The sequence below is a fragment of the Chionomys nivalis genome, chromosome 26, assembly GCF_950005125.1.
Source record: "Chionomys nivalis chromosome 26, mChiNiv1.1, whole genome shotgun sequence".
Lineage (NCBI taxonomy): Eukaryota > Metazoa > Chordata > Mammalia > Rodentia > Cricetidae > Chionomys > Chionomys nivalis.
The window spans coordinates 762,938-776,805 of record NC_080111.1 but is presented as its reverse complement, the minus strand read 5'-3'; the positions used below and the strand labels follow the sequence as shown (position 1 = coordinate 776,805).

Genomic DNA, 13,868 nt, shown 5'->3' with positions numbered 1-13,868 from the left:
GGGGAGGGTTGTAGGAAGGAAAGGGCAGTGTAATAATTATATTATAATTTCAAACACACACACATACACACATAAGTGTATTTAATAAAATAAAGATAGTGTAAGAACTCGGCTGCATTTGAAACCCCTGTGGGAGTCACCCAGGAGACAAAGACTGGACTGAAAGTGATCCTTGCCCTGAACGAGGTGATAAAGAGCCATTGCGCATTGGACCCAAAGAACTCCGGACAGATTGCCGAGAACCCAGTCTGGCTTTGCCCCTCTGCTCTGCTCTGGCGTCAGCTCCACCCCACGAGTTGTTTGCTGAGAGAGTCAGTCAGTGGCTGAACTCAGAGGGAAGGGGCTAACTTTGAACCGAAAGTCCGACTTCCTCCATTTATTGTCTGGGAGATCTTAAGGGAATTATTTACTTCCCTCTCTCCGAGCCACAAAATGGAAGCTACCCTGTCTCTTCAAACACGCTCCCTGTGGGCCAGGCAATCTACATATGTGCATGCATACATGACGATATGTCTATACCGTGCAGTACATGTTATATACACTACACATAATTGCTAATCTCTGCTACCGCTTGCCTAGGTCTTGGAGAAGATAGTAAGAAGGAAATTTTTTCCCAGAGAGGCATTTCCTGGTCAGAAAGGACAGAATCACCACCCAAACTTTGCTCCCTTTCTGTTTATCCTGCTGTGTCCCCATCCCCTTCTGTGGCATGGTTCTGAGAGATTGCTGAACTGCATCTGCCACAAGAGCCTAACTTTTCAGAAAAGAAAAAGACTTACTCCCATCCCCAGCCCATCCCCATTGTCTCTGCCCCAGCTTCGGCTGCTCAGTGGTTCGCTGTGGTACAGACACCATGCGCCGTGGCACCAGGTCTGACTTTTGGGTTGGCTTCTGTGGGCCTGAATGGTGTCTGGATTCCCACGTCATGAGTGCTAATGCTCCGTTTCTAAGCGCCTACCGAAGTGCGTCCAGCCCGTTGAGGCCGAACCCGTCTGCTCCCCGCATCTGCATTGCCATTAGACCCCCCAACCCCTGAGCCCATGGAACCCTTCCCTGGGAGAACCCTTGTTATCCGCCCACCACGGAACGCAGTAGGGCAACTAAATCAGCTGTCTTGGCGTCATCTTCGCTGCTTACTCTGCTCAAATATGTCATAAGAGAAAGTTCTCTAGAATTTTCTAGAGGTCAAGCTTCTAGTTGACTTTTACGCCTGCCCCTTAACTGGCTCATACGATTAACAGTTACAATAATACAATAGACAGTTGTAAAATGGAACCATCTTACAAATAGTAAGCCGCCTTATCAAAGAGGAGCAATGGGAGCTGTGACTTTAAGAGGCAGGTCTCTGTCCTAGGGTCCCCTCGCCAGGAAGCAGTTGAGCAGCATCCAGGAGGCATTGGCCCCCAAGGTGGTCCTTGTCCCACACTCATTCATTACCAAGCTGTAAATATTGTTTGGTAATTAAACAGTACCCCGCACGAGCTAATCATACTCTTCCAGGCCCATTTCCTGATAATGATGTCTTTCCACCCAGCCTTGATTTCTGAAGCTGAGCTTGGCTTCTGGAATGTTCCCTTCCTTGGGACTCCGGCAGCATTCCCTTGCTGCCGCTAATGAAGCCACAGGCACTCGCGGGATCTAAGAGCTCAGATTGGGCTCATGATATCACTTCAGGGGTGCTGCAGAAAGCTCCTGGGGAGTTTCTATTAACATCTTTATTAACCCGTCCCCCACACCAGTCGGTGAAACTAATTTAGATACACAGCCCACTTTGATCTTCATTAATAGTTTCTTCTAGTTTCCACGTTTATTTTTGGTTCTCTCATCTTTTATTTATTTGGTAGCAATTATTAGTTTTTTTACGGAGTGGATGCAAATTATCTTAAAGTAATTAAGAAAATTACAAGTGAAAGCAGGTAAAATATTTCTACCATAAAACCATGTGTGTATGCACATGCGTGTGCATGTGTGTATGCGTGTGTGTGCACACGTGTGTGCATGCGTGTGTGTGCACGTGTGTGCACGTGTGTGCATGTGTGTATGCATGTGTGTGCATGTGTGTGCATGCGTGTGTATGCATTGTGTATGCATGTGTGTGTATATATACAATATTTTATTTGTTCGTTTTGTTTTTCAAAATAGGGTCTTGTTCTGTAAACATGGGTAGCTTGCTACTCACTCTGTAGCCCAGATTGATCTTGAATTCACAATCCTCCTGCCTCAGCCTTTCAAGTGCTAGAATTACAGGAATATACCACCATACCCAGATTACAATTTGTACTTATTAATAAAGATAAATGTTGTCAAATGTTAAAAAAAAATAAACACAAAGTTAAGTCCTGCCTTGTTCCTTCCCAGTTCCAGGAAAGTTCTTAAAAGCACTAAATGTTGGGCTGGAGAGGTGGCTCAGAGGTTAAGAGCATTGCCTGCTCTTCCAAAGGTCCTGAGTTCAATTCCCAGCAACCACATGGTGGCTCACAACCATCTATCTGTAAAGGGGTCTGGTGCCCTCTTCTGGCCTGCAGGCATACACACAAACAGAATATTGTATACATAATAAATAAATAAATAAATAAATAAATAAATAAATAAATAAAAAAAACCCTATTTTAAAAAAACAAACAAACAAACAAACAAAAAGCACTAAATGTTGACGGGCGGTGGTGGTACACGCCTTTAATCCCAGCACTCAGGAGGCAGAGGCAGGCGGATCTCTGTGAGTTCGAGACCAGCTTGGTCTACAAGAGCTAGTTCCAGGACAGGCTCCAAAGCTACAGAGAAACCCTGTCTTGAAAAACAAGAACAAACCCAAAACAAAACAAAAGCACTAAATGTCATAGAAGTGGCTCAAATCAGAGTTTCCTTTCCCACCCTCATAGCCTAACACCATCTCCTAAAAGACAGAAATTAGACACGCAAGTGGGTTTTGCAAGTAAGAGGTGGTACATTTACTTCATTTCTACTTTGTAATCCAAACGCCAATTTTTCTCATTCATCCAGCAAGTACTTATTAAAGGTGGGTCTTAGGTCTGAAAAATCAATGACTGTAGCATGGATTATTGCTTTCCAGAAATATCATCCAGGAAACGAGGAAGCGAGCCAGTTATTTGGGAGAGCGTACAGCAGCAGGGTCACCTGGGGGTCTTTAGGAATTCTAGAAAAGGCAATCTTAATTTGAGGTACCTGCTAATGGTTTCCCGAGAAAGAGTTACGGACGTAGTCACCAGAAAGGTGACAGAGGAGGGCGGCTTTCTTCAGGCAAGCAAGAACGGGTGTACCAGACCAAAACTCCAGACGCTGGGAGCAGGAGGCAGATGGACTCCGCCTGTTGGTCTGACGTCTAGAATGTTGGTTCCATGGAGGCTGAAGGGTGGATGGGGCCGTTTGGGAGGTACCTGTCAGTCACTAAGTCTGTAAACAGAGGGCACAGGGCAGTGTCTTAGCAGGAAAGCCAATACAGGAGGGATTAACTTATATAAAAACAATTGCCTGGGAAACAAAATGCAGGATTGAATTCATGATGGGAAAGAGCAGAGGCAATGGTCTCTAAATCCTAGAAGACAAATTAGGTGTCAGCCCTAAAGAGGTATCAAAGAGTAAGGAGAGGAGGGCGCCTCTGAAGACCTTCCAGAAGGAAGTCAGGAAGTTGGAATTAATCAGATTTGAATCGTGAAGGGGAAAAAGTCTGTCTCAATGGTGGGAGAAAGAAAGGCCCTCTCAGTGGAACAGCCGATAAAGTGGGGCCGGGAGGAACAGTTTTCTGAAAACCATCTTGAAAGATCCCAATCTAGAAATACAGATTAGGACAGGGCGGGCTTAAAGAGCTAAGGGAAGCCTAGAGACCGCCATGGCTGACCCTAACCAGACAAGAAGCAGGTGGCCAAGGATAGGGAAGGGATTCCGGGAGCTGAGATGGAAGAACCAGAGGGACTCAAGAGAACTAAGAGGTAATGATTAATAACAACGCCACAAGTCACGTGACCACAGCTGGCTGGGAATGTCAGGGAGTGGCAAATGTCCAAGGCCACATCATCAAGTGCGCTACACACCGTGAAGTGTGATCAAACTCAAACTGTCATTTGTGGGAGTGGATAGACAATAGCCAGGGTCCTGACCCCTCAAGAATGGGGAGAGTCCTGATTACCGGGATTTCTTCATGGGTTTCCAAGCCCAGGTGTCAGGCCTGACTTCCCCCTCTTCACCTTAGGACCAGGCCTCAGAGGGTGGGTTCACTTTACAGTCCCGGGAGGTTTTGTTGCAGGGTTACGTGAATGACAAGCCAGACCTACGAACTGGAGTGTGAGCCTCAAATGCCTGGGAGCCTCATTCACATGTGCTCTGACTTTTAGAGCCTTTAAAGGTGTCTTCTCCCAGAGATCCCCGAAGCCTGATAAAAAGTCCTGGAGTCAAACACTAAGCAAGTTTCCATGCCAGCTCCAGAAGAATGAAACCCACAGCCCGCAGCCCGAGGACGTGGGGGAGGGGGTATCCAGAATGGGTGAGCAGGACCGGTGGAGGAGAGAGAACTACAGATTTTTACGGCTTACTCTGAACATTGCTACTTGAGATAGCGACAGCAGGTTAGCAGCATTATCAACTATATAAATACATGATATCTCAAGAATGCATTGTGTTCAGGAAATTCCAGGGGTGTAGTTCAGTAGACTGCCGTCTAAGATAACCTTAGGGCGACCGCGGCAAGACTCTAGGAACCAGAAAAGGTTCTACCCTGAGCAGAGGCTCAAAACATCCAAGCGATGTTTTATCAATTGATCAACCAACAAATCTCTAGCGACTAAAGGTTGTGAAATGAGTTTCCATTAAACATTGATGAGAAAGCAAACAGCCGCTCCGCCCGCGTTGAAATCCAACTTCATTTGGAAGCTTAAACCTTCGACTTTTCCAGCGCACTTTTTGGAAGCCAGGCGTTGCTTTCCTGAGCCTTGGATTCCAACTGAACTCAAACAAGAGCTCCCTCTCTTGAAGAAAGCTGCTGAGAAAGAAGGAGGTGGCGGAAGAGCTGTCCGAATGATTTACTTCATCTTTGGAAGGAGAAAGGAAGCCTGCCGCCTCTAGACCTATCATTTTTAGAAGCCACCGAAGCCAGAGAAACAGACCCTCTTGAAATGGTGCTGTGTACGATGCCTGTGTGTCTGTGAACCTTTCTCTCATTGATCACTCGGGACTTAATGGGAAAAATCAATGACAGAGAGACCAGGTCATCCAGCACCTGAGCGTCTGCATCCAAGTGGGAGGGTAGGTCACCAACAGGCCGGGGACTTGGCTTTGCTGCCCAGCGGCTCCCCAGCTGACCCTGGCTGCTTTCCTGATGTTGCCCCGGAATAGATGTGGGAGGAGTCAGGTTGTCATCTGTGCAGAACCAGAGAGTTCAAGTTCAAAATGTCTCCCTCCTGGGGTCCAAGGGCATCCATTTTAGATTTCCTGGGAGCCCCTTTTGCCCTGGTCAAAATCTCTCTTTCTTGTTTTGAAAGAAACTTTCTAAGCAGGATTGTGAGGTTGCCTTCTGCAACCTTGCTGTACCCTGACTAGCGGAATCCTCACCAGGGCCTCTCTCGAGTTGCCGAGGAAGTGAAGCTCAGGGAAACATGTCCAGTTACTGGCGAGTGCTAGACCCCGCTTTCTTGGCTAGATCAGCAGTCCTCCAATCAGCCTCACTGGAAACATCTGGAGCCTATTAAAGACATAATAGCACAACAGCCAACCAGTGTGTGACCCGTCCCAGGCCTGCTAAAGCAGACTCTCTAGGGGGTGGAACCAGGCTGCCTCCTTTTATAAGGTCTGCAGGTGATGCCACCCTACCCTGCTGGACCCTGACTCCTCTCCCAAAGGAACAAAAGGTTCAAGAACCAAAGGAAAAAGGGGAAGAAAGGCAAGGAGACCAACAGCTCTTCGAGTCTGAATTACATGCCAGAGGCCTTATCTAATCTTTCCGGAAACTAAAAATGATTCCCGTTTACAGTTCTGGAAACTTTCTGTTGCTTCACTGGACACATTGAGCAATCCCCACTCCCCACCCTCAAGTCCCACAGCCCCTGAGTGGCAGAGAGATTTGAACTGGGATTTTGTGGTCATGTTACTAAGCCACACAGTGAAGAAATAGACCTGGACTGGAGAGGTGGCTCAGAGGTTAAGAACACTGACTGCTCTTCCAGAGGACCTGGGTTAGATTCCCAGTATCCACACGGCAGCTCACAACTGTCTGTAACTCCCTTTGCAGGGGATCTGATGCCCTTTTCTGGCCTCTGTGAACACCAGTCATGCACACACAGTATACATCCATACATACATGCAGGCAAAACACTCCTATACATAAAATAAAATAAAAATAAAAAACCTCTGGGGCAATAGGATGGCTCAGCAGATAAAACCACTTGCTGTACAAGACTAACAACCCGAGTTCAATCCCTGGACCTGGTGGTGGAGGTGATGAGAAGCATCAGTTGACATCATCCAGTCTCTCTTGTGGTCCATACGTCCATGAGGGCTTTCAATCACTGTTTCTCAGTTTGCTTGTTTGTCTGGGCCCCATTTAAACCAGCCTAGAACTCTCCATCTTCTTGCTCCTGCCTGCCAAATGCAGGGACCGTAGGCAGGTGCCCACACTGAGAAGTCAATTAATAGTTCTTATTTGTTTGTTTGTTGAAACAGAGTCTCCCTGTTTAGCCCCTGAACTTGGGGTGACCCTCCTATCTCTGCCTCCCAGGAGTGAGGAGAGCTAGGTGCTAACTCAGCCAACTTGAATTATTTCTAAAGTTAAAAACTCCCTTTTCATTTTGGTTTTAGTTAGAGTTGATACAAATGTCAGAACAAAGAGCAAAAAAAAAAAATTGTGCATCTCAATATAAGTAATAAAGCATGCTCCAAATACCATTCTATTTTTACTGGGCATCTTAGAATTTTAAAGCTTTAAAAAGATTTTTTAAAAGGTTGATTGTATTTTTTAAATTGTGTTGGGGGAATAATATGACTTTGTATTTTTTTTAATTGTGTGTTTGTTGGGGGAGTAATGTGATTTTGTATCTTTTTAATTGTGTGTTTGTTGGGGGAATGATGTGATTTTGTATCTTTTTAATTGTGTGTTGTTGGGGGGAATAATGTGGTCACGAGTGCAGGTGTCTTTGATGGCCAGAAGAGGGCGCTAGACCCCCTGGCCTGGAGTCACAGGCACATGAGCTGTCTGGATCACGCTTTACCACTGAGTCATCCTGCCATCCCTAAAGATTTGATTTTATTATTTTGTGTATATGCAGGTATGTGTACGTTTGCATGTTTAGGTGTCTCGGGAGTTCAGTGCCCAGCACCAGTACTGGGTGACTCACAAAGAGTTGTGTGTGTGTGTATGTGTGTGTTTGCACATGTGTGGAGGTCAAAAGGCAACTTTGGGGGAGTGTGTTTGGCTTTCCTCCTTCCTAGGCCAGGGACTCTCTCTTTCTGATGCCCTGTATACCCCAGGTTAGCTGCCCTGATAGCTTCTAAACCATTCTCCTGTCTCTGCTTTCCATCTCGCCGCAGGGCTGCCGGGATTACAGATGTGCACCACCACACCCAGCTGTGACATGATCCTTGGATAGTACATGGGCTGTCAGGCCCTTTACCCACGGAGGCATCTTCGGCTTGGCTGTGAATTATCTGAGCCAAGATTCGCTTCTATTGTCTCACGAATAGCGTATAAAATTATACATCCCCCCCCCTTACTTATAAAAAATTCTCAGGTTTGTTTGGTTTTTTTTTAAGGTTTATTTTTATTTTTTTAATTATATGTCTGTGTATATCTATGTGTGGGTGTGCGCATGAGTCTGGGTGCCTGCAGAGGCCAGAGGTATCAGATCCCCCGAGTTAGAGGTTGCATTACAGGAAGTTGACAGCCACCTGCTGGGGGCCTTGGGAGTCCAACGCGGGTCCTTGGAAAGATCAGTCATCATGCCTAACGACCGAGTCTTCCCTCTAGTTCCCATATTTGAGTTTCCAGACTTTGCCCCATCATTTGTTACATGTTTTGTTGTTGTTGTTGTGATGGTGGTGGTAGCTGATTTCATTTTTGTTTGTTTGAGACATGGACTTACTTTGTAGCACAGGCTGCCTTCAAATTCATGGCAATCCTCCTGTTTCAGCCTGTCCAGTGTTCTAGCTGTGAAGCCGTCGTGCCCAGCTGAGTGGACTGCTTTCCTCTGTATGCACGTGTGTGCGCACGTGTGTGTGTGCACTTGTGTGTCCCCATGTGCATGCATTTGTGCATATGTGTGTGCGTGTACGTGTGTGTCTGTGTGTATGTGTTTGTGTATATTGCATTGTGTGCATGTGTTGCGCGTGTGCGCGCATGTGTGTGCGTGTGTATACGTGTGTGTGCATGTGCTCTTGTGTGTGTCTGTGTATGCATTTGTGCATGTGTGTGCACGTGTGCGTGCATGTGTGTGCATGTGATTGCATGTGTGTGCACTCATGTGCACGCATGCATGTACGTGTGCATGTCCTTTTATTTTCTGAGGTGAACTGTAAGCTCCGGGAGGGTAAGGGAGTTTCTTTTGATTTCTTGTATTCTCTTGCACTCGGCACACACTCTACACACAATATGTTATATGTCTGTTAATTCAACTAACAGTTTTAGCCACATTGGTTTGTGAAAGCTGCCATTCTAAACGACCACAGGCTGAGACCCTCGAATAACAGAAATGCCTCGTTGCCTGCTCCAGTCTGGGAGTCTGCAAGGTCTTTCTAAGGACAAAGCAGAACCTCTCCAGGAATCTACCCTTGGCTTGGAGATAGCTGGTCTCATATTGCATCGTGTCAGCTTCTGTAATAGATCTCTCTTCGTCCAAATTTTCCCTTTTCATGAGGATACCATAATTCTATTAGGACCCACCCTAGCAAGAATGTTATATGGGCTTCCTTTCCACACGACGTCCTAGGACTTTAACACAGGGATCTGGAGGACACAAAATTCATGCTTATTAGTATTTTTCAGTGACTCAAACGTTCTGAGAGGAGACCTTAAAAGTCAGTTTTTAGCTTGCCTGGTTCTAGACCCTCTTTTACTCCAAGCCAAGAAGAGTATTTGGAATTTTAATAACACTTTTGACAACCGATTGGCGGGTTGTTCTCGGTTTTAATGCTTCTCTGTGTGCTCCCCAGAATGGTTCCCGTTGCCTAAACCTCAGAGACTGCAGATTGTATGGAACAGGTAAGCACCTGCTCTCTTCTTTAGATGCAGAGAAGAGAGAGGCTTCCCTGTACCTCAGCGCACGGAGCGCCCAGCCCCCAGCAGAAAGATGCCTCTGGGGAAAGCCAGCCCCCCTGGGAGGGTGTTAGTTTTTCTTTACGAACCATTTTACTTTCAGTGAGTTTGGTCATTAAAATTGTTTTGTGCCCCTCAGCCATGCCCCAGGCCCCGAGAGCAGGAGTGTTGGCCTCCAAGAAAACCTAGTGGGTTTATTATTCTCTGACAGACAGAAACCAAATAACATCACGGAGTGGCCATTGGAGGGGGAGCTTGATTCTTGGAGGTCATGCTTTCCCAGGCCCTCTCAACGTGGTCTCAGCTCAGACCAGGGCAGACCAGCTTTCAACAAATCCCTAGTTTCTTTTGCAAAGTAAAACAGATAATAGAGACATTCCGGGAATAGCTAGCTAACTAGCCAGGCAGCTTCTGGGCGAAGAAGAACTCAGTGTTTTCGGACAATGACCAATCACAATAACCAGCATTATTTGATCTGAGAGTAATTAGCAGAGGCTCTGTTCTTTTTTTGCTCCAGTGAGGAGGCAAAAAAGGCAGCTAGGGAAACATCAGAGGCCGGGGAGAGGAGCTCGGATGTCAAAGAAAAACACTCTCGCAGGTGGGGAGAGCAGAGAGTTTCCCAGCCAAGATCCCAACTGAACCCTGGAATGCTGGTCTTTGAATATGCAGAGTGGTTTAATCTAACCAAATGTGGCTTGATTATCCCATACGTCCAATTTTTTTTGTTTGCTTTTAAAAGTTGAAAGTGAAAAACGGGGTACAAAGAATAAACACAGAGCCACAGACTACCAGGGGATCTCTATTGGGAAACGCAAGGCCCCCGAGGTGCCACATGTTCTGCATCCAAAGCCCAGAAAGCCTTAAACCCCATTATTTTCTGAGGCATGATCCCAGGAGCTGTTGTTTTATGGTCCTTTGGGTATGCAAACTCCACTCACAATTACCGCTGAGCAAACACAACAGACTGTCGATTGATCGCGTTATCGTGACATTTTAGTTTTTTGTTTGCTGTTTTGTTGTTGTTGTTGTTTGAATCAAGGCTTCTCTGTGTAGCCCTGGATATCCTGGAACTCACTCTGTAGACCAGGCTGAGCTCAAACTCAGAGATTCACCTGCCTCTGCCTCCCAAGAGCTGGGATTAAAGGTGTGCGCCATCACACCCAGGCAAGTTATCTTTACTAAAAGCCATTTAACTGAGTGGCATTGGCAGATAAAAACAATAAAAAAATTTATTTTATTTTATTTTTTTAAACTTAGGTATCACTGACTTTAAGGTATTAATTCAGAAACTATGTCAAAGCTGGCAGGAATTTCGGTCTAACCTTGAGTGCTCCTTGGAGTCCCTAGAATATCAATGGTGTGTTTTTGAGACCCTAACTACGAGTTGGGTCAGCTCCATTTTCTAAGCAGGGCAATGCCATTTTTCATTGTCTCAACTTTAAGATTGAAATCAATTTAATCTTGCTAAGACACTAACAACAGAAAGTACAGCCATCCTCTTGTGCACGCGTTGGGCCCCCTAGCACTAGCCTAGAGATACTTGGATCTCCATGATGCTCCATAGCTCCCCTCCCTTCCACATCTGACTTTTTAAAAATACTCCAAACCACAATGCGGCTTAATACTCTATGCTGCTGCTGTTGCCACCGCCACATATCCTTCCAATCTCTTTCTTTTAGCTCTGAGCAGGACAAGAATTCTCTGTGTCACTTGACCCTCCTGGCCACAAGTCACCTACTGTCTCTGCCCATTCCTGCGCTTCTGGCCTTTGCTCAGACTTGCCTTTTCTCTGCTTGGTTCCTGGAGCAAGAAGTAATACCTGGAGCATTGCTAATCCAGTTGCCATGAGCCGTACATGGCTCTCAGACGGAAACTGCTCCAAAATGAACGTAAAGTTCAGTTGTTCAGTGACACTACCCATATTCTTAGGACTCAACAACCACGTAGGGACAGTGACTACCATATCAGACCGAGTAAAAATAAATGATTTCCATTGTTGTGGAAAATTCTACTGGACAGTGCTGGCCTGTGTTAGCACATGAGAGAATCCCTAGCTCTGTGGAGAACGGACATTATGTCAGGTAGGTGCCCACCATATGCTTCTGGGGGCTACATAGTACATTCCTTCTTAATGTGACATTCTGGTGACAAATAGGAAGGAACTGAGGCTTAGAGAAACTAGGTTACCTGGCCCAGTGCCAGCCAGAATGCAAGTGGAGGAACCAAGATCCATCTGCTGCACAGGGTTTCAACAGACTCAGGCGCAAGTCTGGCGAATCTAGAAGAGCTGAGGTATCTCCAGCCTTTCTGTACAGTTCCTACAGAGGTGATATGGAATTGTGCAGGAGGCCAGAAACGGACCTTGTTGTGGGGTTCAATGGCAATCGCTTTGCTGTGATTGACAGACAAGGCTAGGACAGCTTTCTGAATGATTGTTTCTTCCTGCTGACGGATGTTTCTTACGGTGGGCGTCTACTGCATCCTCAAGTGAGAGCGTTAGAGAAGTGGCCCCTCTAGCCTTACATTTTCCCCTCTCTATGGATGGGAAAATGAGCTTATGGTAAGCAGTCTCATCCCCTACTGTGAGGGTCAGTAGCAACAAGGGGCACAGGAGAGCCTTAGACCCAGAGGCAGGGTGTGCTAGGCAGCTAAACCTTGTCTCACTCCTCCGAGAACAACCGTGCATTGCATGTGTTGACTGATGGGTCAGTAGCTACTGTCTTCTGCAGCCACAAAGCCTGGGCAGAGCATGTGGACCTACCGGTCCTCCTTCATGCCCACTACCCTGGGATTTCCAAATTTCTTTATCTCGTCTGTGGACTTAGAGACCAATAACCCATTTGCAGAAACAGATTTATGCTGTAGAAACAGACACCCGGATGTTTCTTATGCAAATCTCCTACAAAAATTAGCAAACCACAACCACAGGACAGGAGCTCCAGCATCCCTGTATCATGCCTGTCCAAGAGGGCACATGCTCCTCCTTCCTCCATGCTGATGTGTGGCTTTGACATCAAGCAAACCCCTCTAGGTTTTGCTTGACCGATTCATTTGTGGCCGTGCAACTCAACGCAGAAGGTCAGGCTCCATTCCTGACCACATCCTCCTGTCCCAGGTCAGGGATGAAGGCCGTTAGAATAAACAGTAGTTTAGATGGGTAATTCAGCCGGGGATGACAAAATACTTTGGATAATTTATAACCAACAAGAACATTCCAGAGTCCGGGAAGTCTGAGACGAGGGCACCAGCAGATTTAACGTCTGATGAGGGCTCTGTTCTACATGCCTCCTTGGCATGGCTCTTCACGTGGTAGAAGAAACAAAGGGCTCCCCAAAGCCCACTTGGTGAGGGTACCGAGCCAGTGGTGCAGGCTTCTCCTCTGTAACCGAATCATCTCCCTAAGGCCAGACTTTCTGACGCCCAGAATTCAAACCTGCAGACCAGAGGAGGCCTTTTCCTTCCGGATCGTATCTATGCCTGTGTGTGACAAATCGGGGAGTGTCTACACTCTGCTAGGGGTCAGTTTTGCCTCGTGCCGCCCAGAACCCTCTGTTCACACGTGAGAGCTGCCCAGTAAACACAGTCGCTCATCTTGAGGATGAGTTTCTGCAAAACTTGGGTGCTTGATTATTGCCCCTGCCCAGCTCCATCTCAAGGGAATCAAGGAAATGTCTTATCTGATAACCCGGGGGCTGAGCTTCAGAATCCCCGTTAATATGATTGTTAATAAGACAATCTCCAGAATGTCCCACCCCTACCCTCACCCCAGAACTCCATGCTTCCTGTCTGTGGTATCCAGAGCCTGGAACATCCAGCCAACTAGGCCTTTCTGTTTGGCGGAGCTATAGTCCCCCTCCAAGAAGAAGCCTTCATGGTGTTTGTCTCGGCAATCACCAATCTGTGTCCTTCGTGCGCATATGCCCAGTGACCGCGGTGGAGGCGAAGGTTGACATTGTCTCCCTTCCTCCTAGTGGCCTTGTCACTTAGTCTTCAGGGTTTTTTTTGTTTGTTTGTTTTTGTTTTTCTGTTTGTTTGTTTGTTTTTCGAGACAGGGTTTCTCTGTGGTTTTGGAGCCTGTCCTGGAACTAATTCTTGTAGACCAGGCTGGTCTCGAACTCACAGAGATCCACCTGCCTCTGCCTCCCAAGTGCTGGGATTAAAGGCGGGCGCCCGGCATAGTCTTCAGTTTTTATCCTCTCCCCTTACCCCCAAACAGCAGCCTTTAAAGAAATTCCAACTCTTCCTTCTACTTTTCTAGGCTGAGTGGAGTTCCTGAAGCTGAAGACCTGGCCTCCCAGATGCTAAAAGGCTTCCCTAGGGACCGTGTCTCAGCACAGGAAGCCCTCACCCATGATTATTTCCGTGTCCTGCCATCCCAGCTGTGCCAGCTTCCCGATGGTAAGTGCGTGTGTGTGCGCGCGCGCATGCGCACACCAAACCTCATCTTACATGTTTTTCCCCAACGCTGGAGAATCATAGAGTTTGCAAAGCAGAAGTGAAGTCAGAGGTTAATTTGCTTTCCAGAGAGCAAGAAGCAAGGGGACCCAGTCTGCACTGAGCTTCGAGTAAGATTCTCTAAAACCCAGAAGCACGGGTGGAGAAAGGTGACAGGGAC

The 13,868-nt window shown here is 46.8% G+C and overlaps 1 protein-coding gene across 1 annotated transcript in view; it reads left to right on the top strand.

The window, feature by feature from the left end:
- Positions 1-13,868, top strand: part of Cdk15 (cyclin dependent kinase 15) — a 71,227-nt gene that overhangs the window by 43,486 nt on the left and 13,873 nt on the right. The window contains exons 11-12 of the mRNA XM_057758740.1: positions 9,151-9,199; positions 13,512-13,651. Coding sequence (XP_057614723.1) covers positions 9,151-9,199; positions 13,512-13,651 — 189 coding nt within the window. The remainder of the gene's footprint in view (positions 1-9,150; positions 9,200-13,511; positions 13,652-13,868) is intronic.